Source organism: Lepisosteus oculatus, chromosome 5 (genome assembly GCF_040954835.1).
Source record: "Lepisosteus oculatus isolate fLepOcu1 chromosome 5, fLepOcu1.hap2, whole genome shotgun sequence".
Lineage (NCBI taxonomy): Eukaryota > Metazoa > Chordata > Actinopteri > Semionotiformes > Lepisosteidae > Lepisosteus > Lepisosteus oculatus.
In genome coordinates this window covers 12,260,508-12,281,241 of record NC_090700.1, presented here as the reverse complement: position 1 = coordinate 12,281,241, position 20,734 = coordinate 12,260,508, and the positions used below count along the sequence as shown (strand labels likewise).

General features: G+C 36.9%; 1 protein-coding gene across 2 annotated transcripts in view; it reads left to right on the top strand.

Annotated features, from left to right (window-relative positions):
- Nucleotides 1-20,734, top strand: part of LOC102690256 (cGMP-dependent 3',5'-cyclic phosphodiesterase) — a 223,556-nt gene that overhangs the window by 169,328 nt on the left and 33,494 nt on the right. For both annotated transcript variants that reach the window (XM_006628133.3, XM_015341698.2), the window contains exons 5-9: nucleotides 1,378-1,487; nucleotides 5,714-5,769; nucleotides 10,778-10,837; nucleotides 12,889-13,048; nucleotides 15,598-15,650. In XM_006628133.3, the coding sequence (XP_006628196.2) occupies nucleotides 1,378-1,487; nucleotides 5,714-5,769; nucleotides 10,778-10,837; nucleotides 12,889-13,048; nucleotides 15,598-15,650 (439 nt within the window). The remainder of the gene's footprint in view (nucleotides 1-1,377; nucleotides 1,488-5,713; nucleotides 5,770-10,777; nucleotides 10,838-12,888; nucleotides 13,049-15,597; nucleotides 15,651-20,734) is intronic.

The following is a 20,734-nucleotide window of genomic DNA, read 5'->3' as shown; positions in this document are numbered from 1 at the left end:
AATGCAAACTGGACTCCAATCAAACCACTTGGCCTCAAGATATAGGAACGTATTATATTATATTATCTAATTTATTGAAGGCCTGTTTGCTGGTTCTAGTCTCTCAGTATATAATGGCATCCAATGCTAATATTAAAGAAAATATGCTACAAACCAAAGCAAAAGATTGGTTTGGTTCTAACTTTATTTCTCATTAATGAAATATGGACTTGGTTCAATTTTGTATTTACTTGTCAACCTGTTATTTTCGTAGGAATGTCTAGTTTTCCTTGAATCCATGGAAAATTAAGAGGAGGACAGGATTTAAATATTATAAGGCCCTCATTGTCCAATTTCCATGAAAATACTGAGCTCGGTGATTGGGATGTTTTCATGGGTGTTTTACCTGCACGTGCATGTTCATTGATAACAATTGATTAAAATGACAAAAAACACCACCCAAACATTTTTGGGGAGCAAAAACTTTCCAGAAGGGAATGTTTTAGCAATATGCAACAACAGAAGACTTGCATTGGATATTTCTGAGCTCCCTGCAGGACCAGAACTCTATTATTAATTTTCTTCAACTGTTCTTAAAGTCCCTACCTTTGTATAGCAGCCAGGACTGTGAAATGTACAGTAGATTAAATAGAATACAAAACAAGTTTCTTTTTATATATCACCCATTCATCAAAATTAAAAAAACAAAGCATATACAAATACAAATGCAGTAAGCATCACTTCCGTAGCAGAAAGGTTTTCAATGTCATTTTATAAGAATCTAGGGTTTCGTTTGCATTCGTGACATAGATTGGGGGCACACAAGAAATTAGTAGCACAGGAGCTGAATGTTCTGAATTTGACTGACTGCAGGTGGTGTCTGGAGAGAACAACCTGTAAAATTACTTTATCAGATATTAGTGAAAGGAAGTAAATATAGAATTAGTATTTCTTGAAAGGAGGAAGACCCTGATTCATGAATGATTTTATACAGTATGTGACTGAGAATATCTTAAAATCAGTTTGAAAACTCACAGGTAACCAGTGTGATATTCGAAACAAATTGAAGTCAAGAACCTGGTAGCAGTATTCTGATCAAACTGGAGCTGGGTGTCAGGCGTACCAACAAATAAGGAATTACAAAATCTGAAACAAAGACGTATTCTTCGCTCAATGTGGACCACTATAAGGTCCTGATTCCTATAATGCTGTTCTTGTTTTTGTAATCATCAGATGCAGAATAGAATGATGTTTATTAACCTATATCACAGCTGATTTATTTCAACACATTCTCAGTATCTCTTGCAGGCATGTTTATGTAATGTTAAAGGGGGTTAGCAGTGAAGCTGAAGTAACTGCTTAACTGTTTCTTAAATATTTTGGCTTGTTGTCTTTCAGAGAGGCAGTTATTAAGAAGAGGAGGGTTGAATGCAATGGAGTGCCTCCATCTGAGCTCCAAGATAAGCAGCTGAAGAGCTTGGCAGCACCTCTTCCACCTGATAAAAAGGGTGAGCTCTCACTTTGCTCTCAATGTGTTTTAGTAATCACTAACCATTTGAAACTTAATGTGAGGTGTACTGTACCTTGGAAATGTACAAACACAATTTTATTTCAAATGCTTTTTTTTAGTTAAAATCTAATTTCAACTTGTAAGTGTTTAGACAGGTAGCAATATGAAATATATGTACAGCTGTCATATTGGAGATTATTTAAATCTGTCTGAAAAAAAATCAAACAGTTTTCCTCTCCTACATGCAGTGCTCAATACCAGCAAGAGGAAAGACGCCCTAAGTATTTTGTCAGTTTCCAGGGAATATTTATACTCTTGCCTGTCAGTGTAACTCAATTAGGCTAATTTGGTAATGATGGAACATCAGAGAGGGGTGACTGAGAAATGAGATAATCATGCATCACGTTACTACCAAAATGAGATTCAAACACAAAATTGGGATTAAGTGAATTGCGCATCAGTGCAGAGTGAAGTGGAAGTGAATTAAATGCTGAAGTGAAGCTGTGACCCCTTTACACTGCACAGCCGAAGACCTACAGAGGTTTCCCATGTTTTTCAGCATCTTTTCACCTTTGTTCCATCTGTTCGTAAGCTTCTGGGCACCATATGGAAGAATATATGTTTGATTGGCGCAACAAAACTCAAAGGTCTACCTATTCACTTACCACATTGAGACTAGGGGGATGTTTCCTCAGCAACTCTTTCATGAGGCCTTGAGTACAGTGTTACCTCCTGGCTGGGTATGAATTTTAAAACCATAAAGGTCATGGACTGTATTCCAGAGGTTATGTCCATAGTGCTCTGACCTGTGTACCAAAAAAATAGATCATATTTTGAATTGAAGAAGAATTTGAGTAAGTGCGTCTGTCAGTCTGAATCGCACCAAGCAGACAGATTTTATCATAAGCTTTATCTGTTTACTCACACAGGGCTGTATCCTATAATAAAATGAATAAAAATTACCCATTGTAAATTCTGCTACACAAGCAAGAATGGCAGTGGAGGAAAAGGAGGGGACCTGGGTTGGACAAGTGACAAATGCAGGGGTAATAAACTGCACTGAAAAGGACTGAGTGGGAGTATTAATTGAAGAGATGAGGGAGAAGGAACTTGGAGGGGAAGAGAAAAAGAGTTTTGAGATGATAATGGTAGGAAATACAAGTATATTTTTTTTTCTCTCTCTCTGTGCCAGAAAAGGTTCAATTATATCCAGGCAGTATAGATCCTACCTCTACCAGTTGTTATTCCCTGACAACCCCCTCTAGGAAGCACTTCACAATGACAATCAGTTACATTTGTTCCAGCCCGTATGGTGTCCGCAGTAGCAAGAAAAAGCAAAAAATGACAAGGCTCATTACAATCAGCATCTGCAGAAGCACTGCAGATCATGCCGTATATAAACATTACGTAGAAGGTTAGAACAGTGTTTCCATTTTTGGTTCTTTAGTTTGATTACTTTACAAGGAATAAACCTGTGGGTCTAATTAGATTTTAAGTCTGACTTACAGTACAGTAGACTGCATTGTTCTTTAAGGGACTGTTGTCCAAGTTGCCCTACAAGCAAAGGCTTCAAAGAAAGTGAATTTTGTTTTCAAATTCTTGCATTGAATGCACAGGAATATTAACAAATGAAGCCAATACTTATTGAGTATTCCTTCTCTGAGCCTAATTAAACCTGAAACCATACTCATTGAGAACACCATTCAACATGAAATTTCCCATTGCAGAGTACTTCTCAAAAACAGAGTTTTAACATTAGTGATACCTTCTGTTTGATTTGGTGGGTGGCTTCACACTAATATCTTGATTCAGTGAAGTAAATTCTCCACTCAGATCTGTTTAAGATTACAGAAACTCTTTGATGAAAGTCTTATATAACCCTAACCCTAACCTATGTCAAATCCATAGCTAGGGTTAGGGTTAGGATTCCCACAAAACATAGGCAATTTTTGATGGCATAGCTGTGTTTTTGGACAGGAATTACATTTAGGAACAGTGATATTTCAATGTTATCTTCACGATTTTTTCTTCCATATACTTGTATGGCCATATACAGTAGACTGCATTGTCCTATAAGGGACTGTTGTCCAACTTACCCTAAAAGCAAAAGCTTCAAGTGATTATTCTTTCAAATTCTTGCATTTAAATAGAATGTACAGGAATACTAAACAACAAATCCAATACTGATACAGTATTCCGTCTCTTAGCCTAATTAAGCCTGAAACCATACTCATTGAGAACACCATTCAACATGAAATTTCCCATTGCAGAGTACTTCTCAAAAACAGAGTTTTAACATTAGTGATACCTTCTGTTTGATTTGGTGGGTGGCTTCACACTAATATCTTGATTCAGTGAAGTAAATTCTCCACTCAGATCTGTTTAAGATTACAGAAACTCTTTGATGAAAGTATTATATAACCCTAACCCTAACCTATGTCAAATCCATAGCTAGGGTTAGGGTTAGGATTCCCACAAAACATAGGCAATTTTTGATGGCATAGCTGTGTTTTTGGACAGGAATTACATTTAGGAACAGTGATATTTCAATGTTATCTTCACGATTTTTTCTTCCATATACTTGTATGGCCATATACAGTAGACTGCATTGTCCTATAAGGGACTGTTGTCCAACTTACCCTAAAAGCAAAAGCTTCAAGTGATTATTCTTTCAAATTCTTGCATTTAAATAGAATGTACAGGAATACTAAACAACAAATCCAATACTGATACAGTATTCCGTCTCTTAGCCTAATTAAGCCTGAAACCATACTCATTGAGAACACCATTCAACATGAAATTTCCCATTGCAGAGAACTTTTCAAACATAGACTTTTACCATTAGTGACACTTTCTGTTTGGTTTGGTGGGTGGCTTCACACTAATATCTTGATTCAGTGAAGAATATTTTGCACTCAGATCAGTGGAAGACTATGGAAACTCTTTGAAAAAAGGTTTTAACCCTATCCCTAACCTGTGTCAAATCCATAGCTAGGGTTAGGGTTAGGATTCCCACAAAGTGTAGGCAATTTTTGATGGCATAGCTGTGTTTTTGGACAGAAATTACATTTAGGAACAGTGATATTTCAATGTTATCTCCACTTTTTTTTTCTTCCATATACCTGTATGGCCATATACAGTAGAGTGCATTGTCCTATATGGGACTGTTGTCCAACTTACCCTAAAAGCAAAAGCTTCAAAGAATGTGATTATTCTTTCAAATTCTTGCATTTAAATTGAATATAAAGGAATACTAACCAACAAAATCCAATACTGATAGAGTATTCCTTCTCTTAGCCTAATTAAGACGAAACCATACTCATTGAGAACACCATTCAACATGAAATTTCCCTCGGCAGAGTACTTCTCAAAAATAGACTATTACCATTAGTGTTACTTTCTGTTTGGTTTCGTAAAGTGACTTCATGCTAATATCTTGATTCAATGACTAATATTTTGCACTCAGATCAGTGGAAGACTATGGAAACTCTTTGAAAAAGTTTTAATCCTAATCCTTACCTATGCCAGATCCATAGGTTAGGATTCCCACAAAACGTATGCAATTGTTTATAGTATGGCTGTGTTTTTGGACAGAAATTACATTTAGGAAAAGTGATATTTCAATGTTACCTTCACATTTTTTTCTTCTATATATGTCCATATACAGTAGCTGACTAAATATAATGCTTATTAAATTGAAGTTCCATAGTTTTTAATTACTAACCTTTCAAGCTTTTCTTACTTCATTGTCCATGTGTATGTACTGTATACTGTATGTATGGTACAAATAAGACCTTTCAATTTCATGGTATATTAAATAAACGCTATGAATTATTCTGCATTTCTGCATATTTTAAGTGAAGGTAGGCAGCCAATTCTGACAAGTGAAACAGATGTACTGTATATACTGTATGTATAAGAAACACTATTCAGAAACAGCTGTGCATCACAGAAACATCAATTAATATTTATTCCCGTAATTCACAGCCCCTGAATTAGCTTTAAACACATCATGAGGGTAACAAACCTGAAGGATTTTCCGTGAAAGATACATTTGCCTTAAAAAGTACAATAAGGCTGTCCTTGGGTGCTAACTTTAAATTTGTTTTGTATACCAAAATTGGATGAATTTATATACCTTTGCCCCATTAGTATTTTGTAATAGGAACAAAAGCAAATGAATAATCCTTTCTTATTTTCTTTTGGTGTGTTTTTCTTTTACAGTGTTATTAATTCCTATTCTGGACCAAGATATTGGGGGAGTTCTGTCTGTCATCTTGGTAAGTCCTGACCAATTTGAAAATGATTACTTTTATAACTGCAAATACTGGTCATATGAAATGGAATGAGTTTATAAAGGTTGGCCAGGTTTTTCTTAACCCCATGCTTATGCTGATGCTTACCACAACACTGATATTTAAGCCACTAGACACCCATAACAAATATGACAGAACATTCTTATATAAAAAAGGAAGAAGCATCAATATTTTCCTTTATTAGTTCAGGTGGGTAGCTGCGTTAGCATGCGTAGGATGCAAAGGAACAAGTAATTGTTCCATGCTGAAAAGAGAAGAAAGAAAACATAACGTTTCGGCCGTGTCAATATTTTCTGACTCAAATTCTTTACTACTAAACATTATTCTTGGGAACTCTTCCATTGTATTCTTGTCCCCATCATTTTATCCTGCGGTCCTGCAGAAAGTTAATCTGGATACTTGTCTAATTACATCTAATTGGTTTTCTCTTCCCATGAAAATTAGAAATTTCTTTCCTTACCGTATACAGTTAATCTGTCCCTTGTTTTTTTCCATCTTTATCTGCATCTCTGTAGTCAATGAAAATCACTTTGGTTGACAGATATTCTGAAACTTTCTTTGAGTTCCCTGATCAAATCTTGGTGGGATGTGGGTCCTTTTGGTTGTCTCTCCGTCCAATATTGGAGATTGAAATCTTGATGAATATACAGTAATTATTTAATGTAATTATTTCACCATATTTATTACACCAGTCTAAGATGAGGGAGGTGGGTGATTTAAGACACCAGCTAATCCATAAGATCTTAATTCTTCATTTTTCTCTTTACATGACATGTTATGATTCTAACAGTCATGTTACCTCCTACAGATGTGTCTGTTAATATCATATCATATCTCATAGCCAAGCCATTCCATGATGCAGTATTGTTGGTAAAATAATGCTTTCAAAGTCACTGTTGCTTCTTGGTATTGCTTTTAGAGGCAAAAGCTCTGTAAATGTTTTACGAGCTTCTTGTGTGGCCATCCAAAAGGTAATTATCTCATCATCAAAGTACTCAGTGTCAGTGGAACGAAATGAGAGCTCTAATATCTAGCCCTGGGGAGACTGGTTCAAAATTACGTTGATAGTAAACATTACAGAAAGCCCTGTTGTTAGGCTCCCAAAATCAAATCTAATCAGACTGTCTTATTGCATTATATAAATTAATTATTGGAATATGTTAGAATCCAGTTTGGAAAAACAAAACAAAAATGTTCAGTCCTGTATTAACATGTCATGATTTCTCTAGGGTAAGTTAGTTTCCTGTATGAATAATCAGACAAATTGTATTTGGGACGAAGCGAGCGTGCCAGTGGCGTCACAAAGTCCCAAAGGTCTTTCAGGAGAAAAATAACCTCAGACACAAGATATGCCAAATTTTGAAGTCTGGTGCTGTCAATTAGTAAAAAGGGGAAACAGAAAAATGTGGTAGAGGATTTTTTTTCCTTGATAACATTTTCAATTATGAAATAACACTGAGTTTAAAAATACCTCAAAAGGATTTGCAATGTAATGTCTTTAATGTATGCCACACTGTCATGAATGACGTGTATTAATCTCCCACTCCTTCGGAATCCCTCTGTGCGGCACTGCAGTTGTTTTAAATTGACATATTGAAAAGGGAAGGCTGACAATGAGCTTATGCAGGCCACTCTTTTTCACTCCCTGTGCACCAATCACATAAAAAGGAAAGCAGTTTGTGCTGGCTCACTGAGAAAAATTAAAGCTGTCAAAAGTTTTGAAAGTTAAAAGCATGAATAAAGTGACAGCTTGACTTCAGTCTCCATCCACTCAAGGCCCAGCTTGTAGCCTAGGTTCTTTTTTCATTTAGCTACAATGGAGGCTGTGAGCAATGGATGTCATTTTTATAATGTCTGCATTTCCTGTGATGCTTGACTGCTGCTGAGCTCAGTGTGAATTTACATTACAGTCCCTGAACAGAGATTTGAACCATCTGCTTCTTGACTGAATACAACTCATCATACATTCACATGAATTCTAAGAAACTATACTTATAATAGTAATAATCTGCCTCTCACTGGCAATACTGCAGTTCATTTTTTCATAAGAAACCTTTTACATTTGCAGTAATGTTTTTTCTCCTTTAGACAAATTGTCATTCAGGTCTTTTGTAACTTTTGTTCCATTTTTTAGTAAATTCTGCTGTAACTGATCCCCTTTTGCATTTTATTAAGATGAAATAAATGTTCTGTAATACTTATTGATGATGGGGTCAGTGGATATTATGTTCTGGGATTTTACAATTTTATAATCTGGATGTTCTGGTTTCCTCCCACCTTCCAAAGGCATGCTGGCTGGGTTGATTGGTGTGTCGAAATTGTCCCTGTGTGTGTTCCCTGCAATGAACTGGCCTACTATAAAGAAAAAAGTCCTGTTTCGCATGATATGCTTCAGGCACAGGCTTTAGATTGTAGCGAACACTACCAGGGAAAAGGGAAAAGCACCTTTCTGATAACTGATGGTGCAATGGAAACTGTTTTGGAAAAATGTGGCTGATCTGTATAAAAAACCCATTAATGCTGTGAATGATGTGTAATGGGAAGACAGGTGTCAGAGACAGCTCAGGCTGTGATATTTAAGAGAATGTAGCATGAAGATGTTTGCCTACAGTGGAGACGTTCATTTGAATATTCACTGACATTTCATAAGCAGTGGCTTTGACATGCTTCTCTAAATAAATCCTTGCAAGGAGTTAACAATTTTCAGCTTCTATACTGTATCTGTAACCCTTTCCCCACATAGAGCCCCGTATAGTATAAACTATGCTTTCTAAAACTAAAAACTTTAGCAGTGTCATTTAAGGTGAGCTAAGAACAAGTCACTTTTGATTCAATAGTCAGATGATCTCCTTAGAGATTATGTTGAATGAGCTTTTTCCTGTAAGTGCCTATCTTGTGAGAACTAGCACTTCCCTAACATAATGTTAAACAAGTTTCAGAAAAGAAGGAAGGTACTCTGATCGATCTAACTTCACAATATTAAAATGATAGACTAACTTATTAATCTTACAGACTGACAGCTACATTGATGATAGTTTTGAATGGTAAGATAGATAGATACTTTATTGATCCCGTGAGGGAAATTGCAGTGCAACAGCAGCTTAACACACACAACACAGCCACAGTGTAACGAATTATATAATAATAGTACAATACATACAATACAATACAAGAGTTACTCACAGTCCGGACACACAAGAGGAAACTAGAACAGAACAGTACACAGAAAATCGTATCACACGTATGAATATAAATATAGATGTAACCATAGATATAAATATAAATGTATTGTACAGGTCCCTGGCATATATTGCACAAAAGTGGTTGTAAACGGGAAAAAGAAAAAGAAAAAGAAAGAGAACAGATGTAGCAGTAGATGTGTATATGCGTTTAGTCCAGAAACAGGTCACTGTCGCTGTTGCCTCTGCCAAGACGCAAGGTGGATGCGTTGTACAGTCTTATGGCAGACGGCAAGAATGACCTCCTGTAGCGCTCCCTGTCGCACCGTGGATGAATCAGTCCTAATGGCTGCTTAATGAGCTGAGAATTTTTTAAAATACATCTAAGGTGCAATGCGATTAGTTACAATTCTAAGGAAATCCAGATGCCCTATATTGTGTAAGGTAACTCCAAAGTCATACACAGCTCACAAACAAAGCTTTCAGGACTTCTGAGCATTCTTCCGTTAAATCTCATGACAGGGCAGGAAACAAAGAGGGACTGCTGGTTCAAGGAAACTGAAATCTTGCAGCTTTTAAAGATATCTTGGATAGCATTCTCTGGGGGCCCAGTGAAACGTGGTTGTAATTTTGTCCACATACTTGCTGTATGTGGACAAAATTTCAGTATCTTGCATTAAGGTACTGTAGCAATTCTTATTCTTTAATAGTGTAGGATTTTCAGATGAGTTTGATTCTAGACTTCCTTGGTTTTTCCTGGGGCTTGTGAGGCATAGCTCAATGTGACAGTTTGCAGCTGTGTTTCAGAGGTCTGAAATTAAACTATGCTGTGTTATTCATCTTAGGACAAGAGAGTGCAATAGTGCACCTAATCACTCTGGGATGATTCTTTTCATGATAAGCCTCTAGACACGCTTAGTAAAAAGTGGAAGGCAGTCTTTATAAATAAAGGCTGAGGTATAGAAGGTAGGCTATTGAAGGAATAGGCTTCATACTGAAAGGGTAGAAAAGCAGAGGAGAAGAATATTTTTCTGTGACTTCATGAATCAATGTTTTATTCTGAAGATACTAAACCATGAGATAAGATCACTTTATACAATTATACAATATATACAATTATATATATATACAATTTCTTGTATTAAGAATTTGTCTTTTCGCATACCCCAACTTGCTCTCCATGAGACACACAGACAGGGAGAGAAGCTTGGGGTCAGAACACAGGGTCAGCCATTTATGTGGTGGCCCTGGAGCAGTTGGGGTTAAGGGCCTTGCTCAGGGGCCCAACGACGTAGGATTCCCCAGCCGACCACGGGATACAAACTGGCAACCTTCCAGCCACAGGCACAGATCTTTAGTCACATAGCCAACGCACCACCGCATAAGTTACAGCAATTGGTTAGTACTGTATAACCACACAGTACATGATGATTATATTAGACAGAAACAAGCATGCACTTAAAAAAGGCTATTTGCTTTGAGAAATGTGGAAAAAAACATTTTACTTAAACCAGGAACTGATTAGCACAAAAATACACTATGTACTCGTTACAAATAGTTTTATCTGTAAATATGGTTAATGTAATGTTATGTGTCTGTAAATGCGTTGTGAACATCTTTGTCAAGTGGTCCCAGTTATACATTTCATTTCAGGCAGGAGCAATCCTGGTAAGAAATCATAGCTGTAAGGAAATACCTTAAAAAGTGCTGAGGAATAAATCAGGTGTACAGTATAATTATCTCAGATGCTGTTTTTGCCAAGGCTGAAACCCTTTCTGTTCTTGTTTGTACAGGTCTGCTGCAAGCAGCTGAGCGAATTGGATGAGCAGCACCTAAATGTTCTGGAAAAGCATGTAAGAGATATGGTTGTGTGAGAGCCATACATATGTCTGTTTATACCATGTACAGTATTAACAGCTTGTGCCTAATTGCCTGCATTTAAAAGCTCTGAGCTTCCTGTACTTCTTTTATGTACTGTATGTGTCACAGATAAATACATAATACTATAGTGTATTTAGATTTACTGTATACGTTTTTTTTCATTTTGGCAGCACACAGCTGCAGTGGGTAAAATTGCTGCTTTGCAGAGCTGGGACCCTGGGTTCAAGTCTAAACTAGGATGCTATCTGTATGGAGATTGTATGTTCTCCTCATATTTGCGTGGGTTTTCTCTTGTGTCTGGTTTGCTCCCACAGTCCAAAAACATACTTGTAGGTTGTTGGCTTCTGTAAGAACTGGGCCTGGTGTGAGCTTGTCTGTGTCACTGTGACCTGTGATGCACAAGTATCGTGTCCAGGGTGTACCCTGCCTTGCACCCATTTCCTCAGGGGATAGGCTCCGGCTCCCCTGTTACCCCACATTGGATGAAACAGTTAGAATATGTATGTTTGGATGTTATTACATGTCTGTGTGTGTCCAACATGACTAATAATTAAACCTAAATCTGAATGAGAATAGATTGATTGCATTGTAAGATTACAAGAAATGAATATTATGCTGTGGGGAAAGTCAATAGACAAGTTTTCAATAGGATATGCAAATGCAAAAATCTTTATCAATTCTGTCTGCCTGGGACACAGCCTGAGTGATGCAAATCTAGGCCTTTTACTCCTGAAAATAAGAGTAAGGCCTCTGCTCTTATCAGACTGAAAAACGACCTTTCATGATCATCAGTAGGAAAGAAATAACAGTGGATCTTTAATTAAAATATTTAATGAATATCATTTTGTATCAGATAAAGTGCCTGAAAAGGGAAATTGTTAGCCATATCACATGCTGTACTATAAAACTTGTGTCATACAATATATGTAAGAAAAAGGAAAATAAATGTTGGTGGATCTGGTATGAAGCAGAGAGTCTAACAAAAGAAGGTCAAAGAAGGATATCATTTATAAAACCACAGGAAAACCTAGCTGAAATAATTAAATGATAAGTAATACACATGGGTGGGCTCAGATTCAGTATTTTGACTCAAGAATATAAGCTAAGCTAAAGGGCATTTTGTATTATAAAGTGTAACTGCATTAATAGACTGTCTGATGTGTGTCTGTGACCTCACTTGACATCGCTACATACCAACTTTGTGCTTAATACACTTAACTCCAATCTGACCTGCAATGCTGCTTAAATCTACTGCTGTTCAAAAAAAACAACTGCAAAATATTCCACTCAGGTAGACTCAGTAACATAATACTGGCACATTTCAGCTGGAGTAACTATTCAGCATGTCTGTAACATGAACAAGCCACACCTTAGATTACTGTGTGAAGTCCAATGTTAATGAAAGTGCATTTGTTTCAGAAAGTTTGGAGAACAATATTGTTGGTTAGCACCTTCAACCTTAAAATTAAGAAAATATAGGCTAAAGAAAAGTCTTGACCAGAGACATCTATGTGAAAACGTTATAATTTTGTTTTATTTTAGATACATAAAATCCTCAAATGTGTGGACCACGTCTGCTGTATAGTCTCTAACACAAAATTAACAGTGAAAAAACATCCAGATAATACAAATGGAAACTAAGAACAGGTTCATCAAAAATTAAGAACAGGGAGAAATTCTTTATACAGAATATTGTAGGGATCTAGTCAAAATTACATAGCATTGCTATCAAAGCTACTATCAATTACAGTAACTACTAAAAATCCATTCAGCTACAATGCCCAAATGACTTCCCTGGTTTGCGAACTTCATCTTCTTGTGTCATGTTCATTTTAAAGGCAGCTTTGATGAATCCCTCAATATTACCCAGTGCTTGTACTTAACCATATAAAATTAAATTAATAAAAAATATTACATTGCCTTCATCTCACACTTTTTTCTGGAAGATAGATCCCAGAAGGCAAACGATTTTTTTTCCATCCATATGATCAGTGAATGTTTGTGTTCAATTCCTCACCTGTAGATTACAGTGGCTTATAAGAGAGTCCACGTTTTGCAGAAGACTTCACCCTGGCCACAAGTCAACTTCCATCAGACGCCATCCCAGAATTCCCTCAACAAGTCAGAGTCAACCCCTGGTGGAACTTACAATGAATTAGACCGCAAGATTCTGCAGCTGTGTGGTATGAATATTGAGTTGCTTTTTAACATACAATTAAGAAGTCACAGCAATATATAAGATAGGTAGTATAACAAGGAAAATAATACACACATACTGTACATACAGTATGTTCTCTATGAAAGTCAGAGAATAGAGCTTTTGCCCAGTAAAGCATGGAAACTAGATGGTTTAACTGAGCATTGGCAACTGGAATTCTCTAGTTAATGTTCAAGAAGCTTGACAAGAGGTGATTATTTCATTAATAACTGAAAAATGAGAGAAACTTTCTGGGCACACCTGCACACTGTCAACACAGGTACAACTACATTGAATAACAGATGATTAGCATTAGCTAGATACAAACTAGGACCGACAGCGTTTTTTTGTGGATTTTGTTGGGAGAAGCAGACAGATCTACAAACAGCAATTAACAGTGCAGGACTATTGTTCTACAGTAAAGAAAAAGCCGCAGCATGTATGGGAATAGAAAACTAAATGAAACAAAACAAGGATGGAAAAAGAACAACAAACACACCAATCGATACAGAGCAACAAACTGGTAATGCGAATTATGACCTGGAGAAAAGACTAGTAGTAAAGAGTCCAAGGGGACTGCAGTTGCTCACTTCAATGCAAAAAAGGCCCGCCACACTGAATGGCATGTATTTGTCCATCCTTGAGTTGCAATGGTTTGAGGAAATGCATTACATCTACTATTGATGAAGACAGGGCAGGTTGCCTCAAGCTGGACAGAAATAGAAGTCTTTGAAGTAAGGTCGCAAAAGTCAGAGAGTCTGACAGCAGTTTGATCAGAGAAATGTTACTGGGCACAACACCAAAAAGACCTATTAGTGGAGCGAGTTCAATGTTAAGTCATGTTGAAGCAGAGGAAGACTGAAATGTGAAATTCCAGAATGGAGGCATCTAAATGAACCGTCTACAATATTGCATCCACATTCGGCCAAATTGCAGCTCATTTGCTCTTTGATAAATGGATGCACTGCAAAATTCAATTCCTGTCTGGAGTTTCTTTAGGTAAACACAAATATGGTAAAGTCAATAGCATTTGGACTTTGCAAAGTACATTTTCTTTTTTCAAAATTTCTGATGTTCATATGAATTGTTTAAAACGTTAGCATGTTGAAAGACATTTAGCTGAAATAATAACTCAGGTTGTTATAGTGTGAAAAGATCTTTGACATTGTTTTTTTTTTAAACTGTGGTTTTGTAACATGGTCTCTCCCTAATGGTTGAGTTTCATTCTGATCCGATGCCAGTTGCAAATCGAGTAGAGCCGATGAAATGCAGTCATGATTTTACTTTTTTTTCTCCACTCAAAGAAGCTGTTTTATGTGTCCTACGTTTCATTTCATTCCTTTTTTTGTCCACCGTGCTTCTTATTAGAGGTGCTGCAGTTGATTCAGTGTGGCTTCTACAGAGGTTACTTATTTATGAATCCAGACAAAATTGTGTTTTTCTGAAAAGATGTCTGCACGCTCAGTGTGAAGAAATGACATGGGGAAAGGTGCTACTGCCGAGTCAGAGTTTATTTGTATCATGGCTCAACAATAGGTATAAGATGGTTACAGGATCATTACCTTAGAAGCGAAGGCTCATTCAGCAGTGCTATTGTACATTTTATGACCCAGTAGAAATAGTAATGTAGGGCAGTAGGAAAAAGTAAATGTGTGCTAAAGGGCAGGTCTTACTGTACATGTTTGCAGACCTCAGGGACAGCAATTTGCACATAGAATTTGAGATTCAACCCAATATGAATTGATAGACCACCTTCATTCAAAACTGATGTGCTGCCTGACAACTGTTGTGTACCAGAAAGACCACTACACAACATGAGATTAGTGAGAAAATACTTTAAGACTTGAATTAAGACGACAATTTAGAAAGGACAGATTGTGTCAACGCCTGAGTGGAACTCAGCCAGGACACTAGGGCTAACAACCCTGTTCTTACAAATCGTGACATGGGATCTTAAATGACCAAGTGGCCAGGACCTCAGTTTAACACCTCATCTGAAGGATAGCACCTCCTGCAGCACAGTGTCCCCAGTCACTCTCTGTGGATACAGAAGAGTAAAAGAAAAGAACAAGACCATCTACTGGTCCACCAACTCCACTTACTGGGACCTAGATTACCTTTGATGTTCCCAGATTTGACTAGATCACCTAGAACCTTTGGTTCTTCTGATGTTAAAGCAGATTTTTTATATTTTCCTAAATTAATGACATTCTTTATAAAAATATATTATGTTATAACAACTCTGTCATATTGATTTCACTCAAGAGGTTATATTTTGTAGTAACAATACACAAAACTGTGAAATATCTTGGATCATTTCAATAGAAATTGAATAATTTTATCTAAATTCCTTTACTGAGATGGTATTAAGCACTGATCCTTACCTAGCCTAGCTCTGCTGTTGTAGCATGTAGGAAAATAGATTCTTGGTTTCTGGCCTGTAATAATTTCAGCATCTCCCCTGTGAAACCAGGAGACAAGCACTGATCTCTTCTTCCTTTCATTGTGTTTATTTGGTCTTTTCTTTATTGGCAGGTGAACTATACGACCTTGATGCAGCCTCTCTCCAGCTGAAAGTGATTCATTATGTAAGTAAATGTGGTTTTCTTGGATTTTCATAACCAAAACAAATTGGCTGGATACAGAAGAGAAGAAAACAACCTAAACGTGCATAAAAAATTATAGTTCTAGTTCATGATAGCTTTCAGAGTCATGTTGCATATTTTGTGATTGAACCACAGGAATCTGTGTCAAATGGTTATATATCTGGGCATTTTAATGTTTCCAATAAAAATTTGTGGTTAATGTAGTCATATTCCAAAGAACCTTGGATGTATTACACAGCTCACAGTGGTAAATAAAAAAAATAGGCTATGTAGAAAAGTTTCCGTGGTTTCATATCTAGAGTTTTTATCTAGTGTTAAAATGGAGAATCAAAGTGCATTAAATCAGTCTTTCAATCTTTGGGTAAATGTAGGAGTATACTTTATTAGGGTCCATAGGTCTCTGTGTGGGAGTACATGCAAATACAGTGCACTTGCAATTACAATATCCCACTATACAAATATTAACAAGTTTTAAAAAAAATCCAGTTAATAGCTCTTCAACTTACATAATCATGAGCAAGCTAGCTTTTTAAGGAATGAAAATTCAAGGACAGTATGCAGCTTTCCTTTATCAGAAGACAACATCCCTGGAGTTCGTTCACTCAGTTTAGTCATAAGGTCAGGATGGTGCAGCATAGAAACTATTCTGCACATTACCCTGCCTCTCCTTCCCCATCTTGCAATCCTCACCACTTCTCTCTCACTTTTTCTGACCCATGGAAGTGCTCCAGCCCCAGAGAATCCACTCCAGATGAGCAAACACTGCTCAATGACAATCATATCATCAGGCACCTCTGGGAGAGAGATGGTGCAGACACAGGGGATCCCTGAGCTGAGAGCTCAACACCTGCTAATGCTCCATTCACATGCCATGACATCTGGAGCAAGGCCAGCTACTCAGAGTACGTCTAGCTCTTTCTCTGCTGCTCACAGAACTTCCTGCCAGATGTAATAAGCAGGATAATGTAAAATACTCTCCTGTTTATCCACAGACAATTTAATAGTGTTGAACTCTTTGTTCCCTGTCTTTAGTGAAATGCCATAATGTTTTAAACCTTACATGTGCTGATACTAGACTGTCTAATACTAGACCATAAGTATGGGCTGCACTACATTGCCGAACATTCATTTGCTTTTTTTTACAAAGCTTAGTAGATTTTTTTACAGTATGTACTGTTATGGCCTATGCTGTGCGTAACTATACTGTATATGCACGTTACGGCTTTGTTTTTATAGTTCTATTTGATGTTCACTGTAAGACAGTGATGGGCAATCCTAGTTATGGAATATCAGTGTGTCTGCAGGTCTTCATTTTAACTCAGCTTTTAATAGGCTGAGCCAACTGGTTACTGGCTTAGCTGAACCAGTTTAACAGCTTCTCTTTGAATTGATGGGTCTCAGGGAAACAGACACACAAATACACCACAGGCCACAGGCCAACCAAATAGTGCTCTTTATTTTGAAGTGAGAGGAATAAAAAATGAACACCCCAAAAACACAAAACAAAAACCTGTCTGAGGTCTACTTACACATCTTTTACCCTCTGTGTAAGAGAGTTAAGATGGGAAGGTCAGCTGTTTACCAGCTTCACAAAATCTCCCTAAAACATCAAACTCTGTCTATAAAAAGGATAATATTTCTTCCTCAAAAACTGAAACACTCACACAATAGCCACATCTCAATGATAAATAGGCCCATTCATCTGTCACTTCATTCTTGGCTGCCTTCTCCCTTTGGTGCTGTGTATAACTGGAGCTTCTAGGGCTTCTACTAGATTCCTGTCTTGCAGGAATCTGGATAATAACAGGGATTACTGTTGTGCACAAAACAGACATTGTCCCGTTTAGACTCAGAGGCCATCTCAGTCACTCATCTCAGCTGCGGATAGCAAGCACCAGAGTAATTTGCTAAGACTCATCACATGAGTCCTCACAACTAGAGTGAAGGCTGTTAGTCAAACAAGGCTAACATTTAATTAGTAGCATTGATGAAGCTACTTGTTGGCTATGATTTTAATACTAGACTGTAAGAAGTCTATAACAGACCCAACAAGCAATATTGTATAATATTTGAAAATCTATCAGTGATCACAAAGATTTATAATAAAACGCACATGAACCATTAATGGTGGTAAAAAGTGAAGCTTGTATAAAATAAGCCTCTTACATTAAATTCTGAATTCCAGCAGTGCTTAAACACGAGCACAGTTTCAGAAAAAGCTCCAAGAGGTTTATGCAAAATCTCTTTACAGTAAGAAAATTAAGAAAGATAGATAGCACAATTGCATGTGATAAGCTACAACAAAGGGGGGGATGAACTATGTAGGTCTCTCAAAAGATCAAAAAATGACAGACACAATCATAGATTTGGAAGGTAATTTCAGAGAAATGAAAAATGCTGATCAGTAGTGATTTTGTCTTGACTGGGAATAATTTCCAAAGTGGATCAGACAAACTTCAGAAATGAATATGATGCCTGTTATCAGCCTTACAAAACCATTCAGTATTGACTAGAGGGGATGGGAAATGCCTGAGAAGCCTGTTACTACTAGGTTTCTTTGTGTGGTGGGTAATGATGCTGCAAGCGCCATTCAGCTTATTCCCGAAGGTATTATATCCATTGGCCATGCTGGTCAGGAAACCCTTTTGGCCAGTCTCCTTTGTGGTTTAGATGAGAATGCCACACGCCCAGAGCACAGGGTGCACCTTATACTGCAGACGTCTGCAGTTTGAGCCGCGTCTATGTCGTCAGCAAAACAGGATTTCCTGAACAGCGGCACTCGGATAGCGACAGCTGGTTTTGATGGGCTGGAGTCAGCCAAAATATCCACCGTTTCCCCCTTTGACTTGTTAGGCGTGAATGAGCTTGCAAGGTTGTCAATGGGAGACATCTCTCTTCCTACCGCACAGCAGGATAAATGGCAGATGTCTCCGACAAGGGCATATTTAGGAAGAAAGCATGGTTACAATCTGACATTACTTAAAGGTCACAGCAGTGAGCTGAGTTGATTAGCAAATAATAAAAACAATTAATTTGTAGTTTAGAAAAGTAATTGGAAATTCCAATTACAAAGAAAAACCCACTGACATTTTGTTCTCAGCTGTGCAATTTCGGTGACAATTGTTAATGATGACTTTCTGAACTTCATAAATACATAATGCTCATTCTTTGAACTGACTCAGTGGTTGAAAGTCATTTTTGCTGTCATATAAATCAGCCAGTTTTATTTATACAGTGCTCATTATTCTATGCTTTTTAATGCCCTCTACAGTTAATAATAAATTAGATTAAAATAGACTAATAAATCATTAAAATACACAATTAATCATTACATTCAATATTATTTTAAAGAGCAAATTTAATAAATGAAACAATTAAATATGCCTAATGATTTAAAAAGTGAACATTTTCCTCTCAATTCAGGTTCTACAAAAATAGATGGTGATATGTCATTCCAAAGTACTGTATATGTGAATGGAATTTTGTATCTTAAAAATATATACTATTGCTGAGAGTCTGCTCCAATTTAAAATGACCATATCAGTAGCAAAAGCTTATGAAATCTTTACACATAGAAATTACTAAACTGTTTGTGTCTTCCTGGGCTGGGGTCAAAATTATCTCCACTAGACTAATGAAGTTTACCCAGCTGTCTCAATCTGCATTAGAAAAGATATACTTGTGATGTCTTTGACTCACATTTTCAGTGCAGTACATTGAGCTACAAGAAGTTTGCTTTTCCCCTATTAATTTAAATAATAATACACCAGATTCCTCACTGATATAGCCTGTCTTCTCTGTTAAATAAAAGGATCACCTTTTGACAGCAGAGCTATGCAAACTCCAGTGTGATTCCTGATTTGCATTCAAATGTGATGCATGTTATTTTCAAAGCTGAAGACATTAGCATAATAGCCTTATCTGTGTTTGGACAGCATTCTTCTCAGAAGCTTTGTCAATACTTATTTTTTCCTACTTTCGCTGGTGGTCTCAAACCCTGTACTCCTGTATCTCCTCAGTGACACCTGCTGGTAAACACAGATCTATGCATTCTGAAGCTAATAGAACAGTGACAAAAAGAACAGTTTTCTATCATTGGTAATCCATGTTCATTAAGTAATATAATGCAAGTAGTATTTCTTTATAATCAAATTCACCTTGACCCTTTTGCAAATAAGATTTGGTGCTGCTCAGATTGAATGTCTTAACCTTTCCAACCCTGGACCCTTGAAACAACAGTATCTCCCTGTGCAGTGGTTATGAATCAGATTTTTATGTGATTAGGAGAGCAATAAAAAGAATGTCTAGTACCAGAAACAGATCTTAACAACAGACTTTGTGCTGGGTTTATTTACGTCTTGGACAGTTATTTCAGTTTTTATTATTGTTGTTATTTAAATAAGGAGTTTATTGGAAATAGATGTTTACAGAAGAGACCATATGGTCTTCTCATTCTATCCAAGCTCTTAATAAGCTTATCCAACCATTTATTTACTTTATTAGTACTGATTTCTCCTCTTTGCAAGGTTTTTTTTTCATTGAAGAGTTTTGGTTTCCTTCCATCTTTTACAGACATATTGGCTAGATTAGATGTTTCTGTATTGTCCTTGTGTGTGTGCATGCCCTACAACGGACTGGCACCTTAACCAGTATAGTCTTGTGCAAATCTTGTGCCTTGTGCCTGATGTACTTTTTGTGCGCTGTGTCAGGTTCCAGTTGCTTTCATTCCTCCATAGTTTGATGCAGATATGATTGATGGATAATTGTAAAGTCCTCTTTTTATATTGAGTAAGTGATACATCAGATCTTGATAGATTTTGTGTTCTCTCTTCATTACTTTGTTGTCTACTGTCCACCTGCCAATTTGCAGTTTACCAGTTGTACTGTTTATGGAAACAAGTGTGAAGATCAAGAAACAGCTATTGCTCATTACATGTGTAACATTGGACTTGGTGCTACATATATGAATTATATAGGTATTTTATGTAGTCAGGCCCAGATATCACTGTCCTTATGAACAAAAAAAAAATGATAAAACCTAAAAACAGTGGGAGATGCTAAACTGA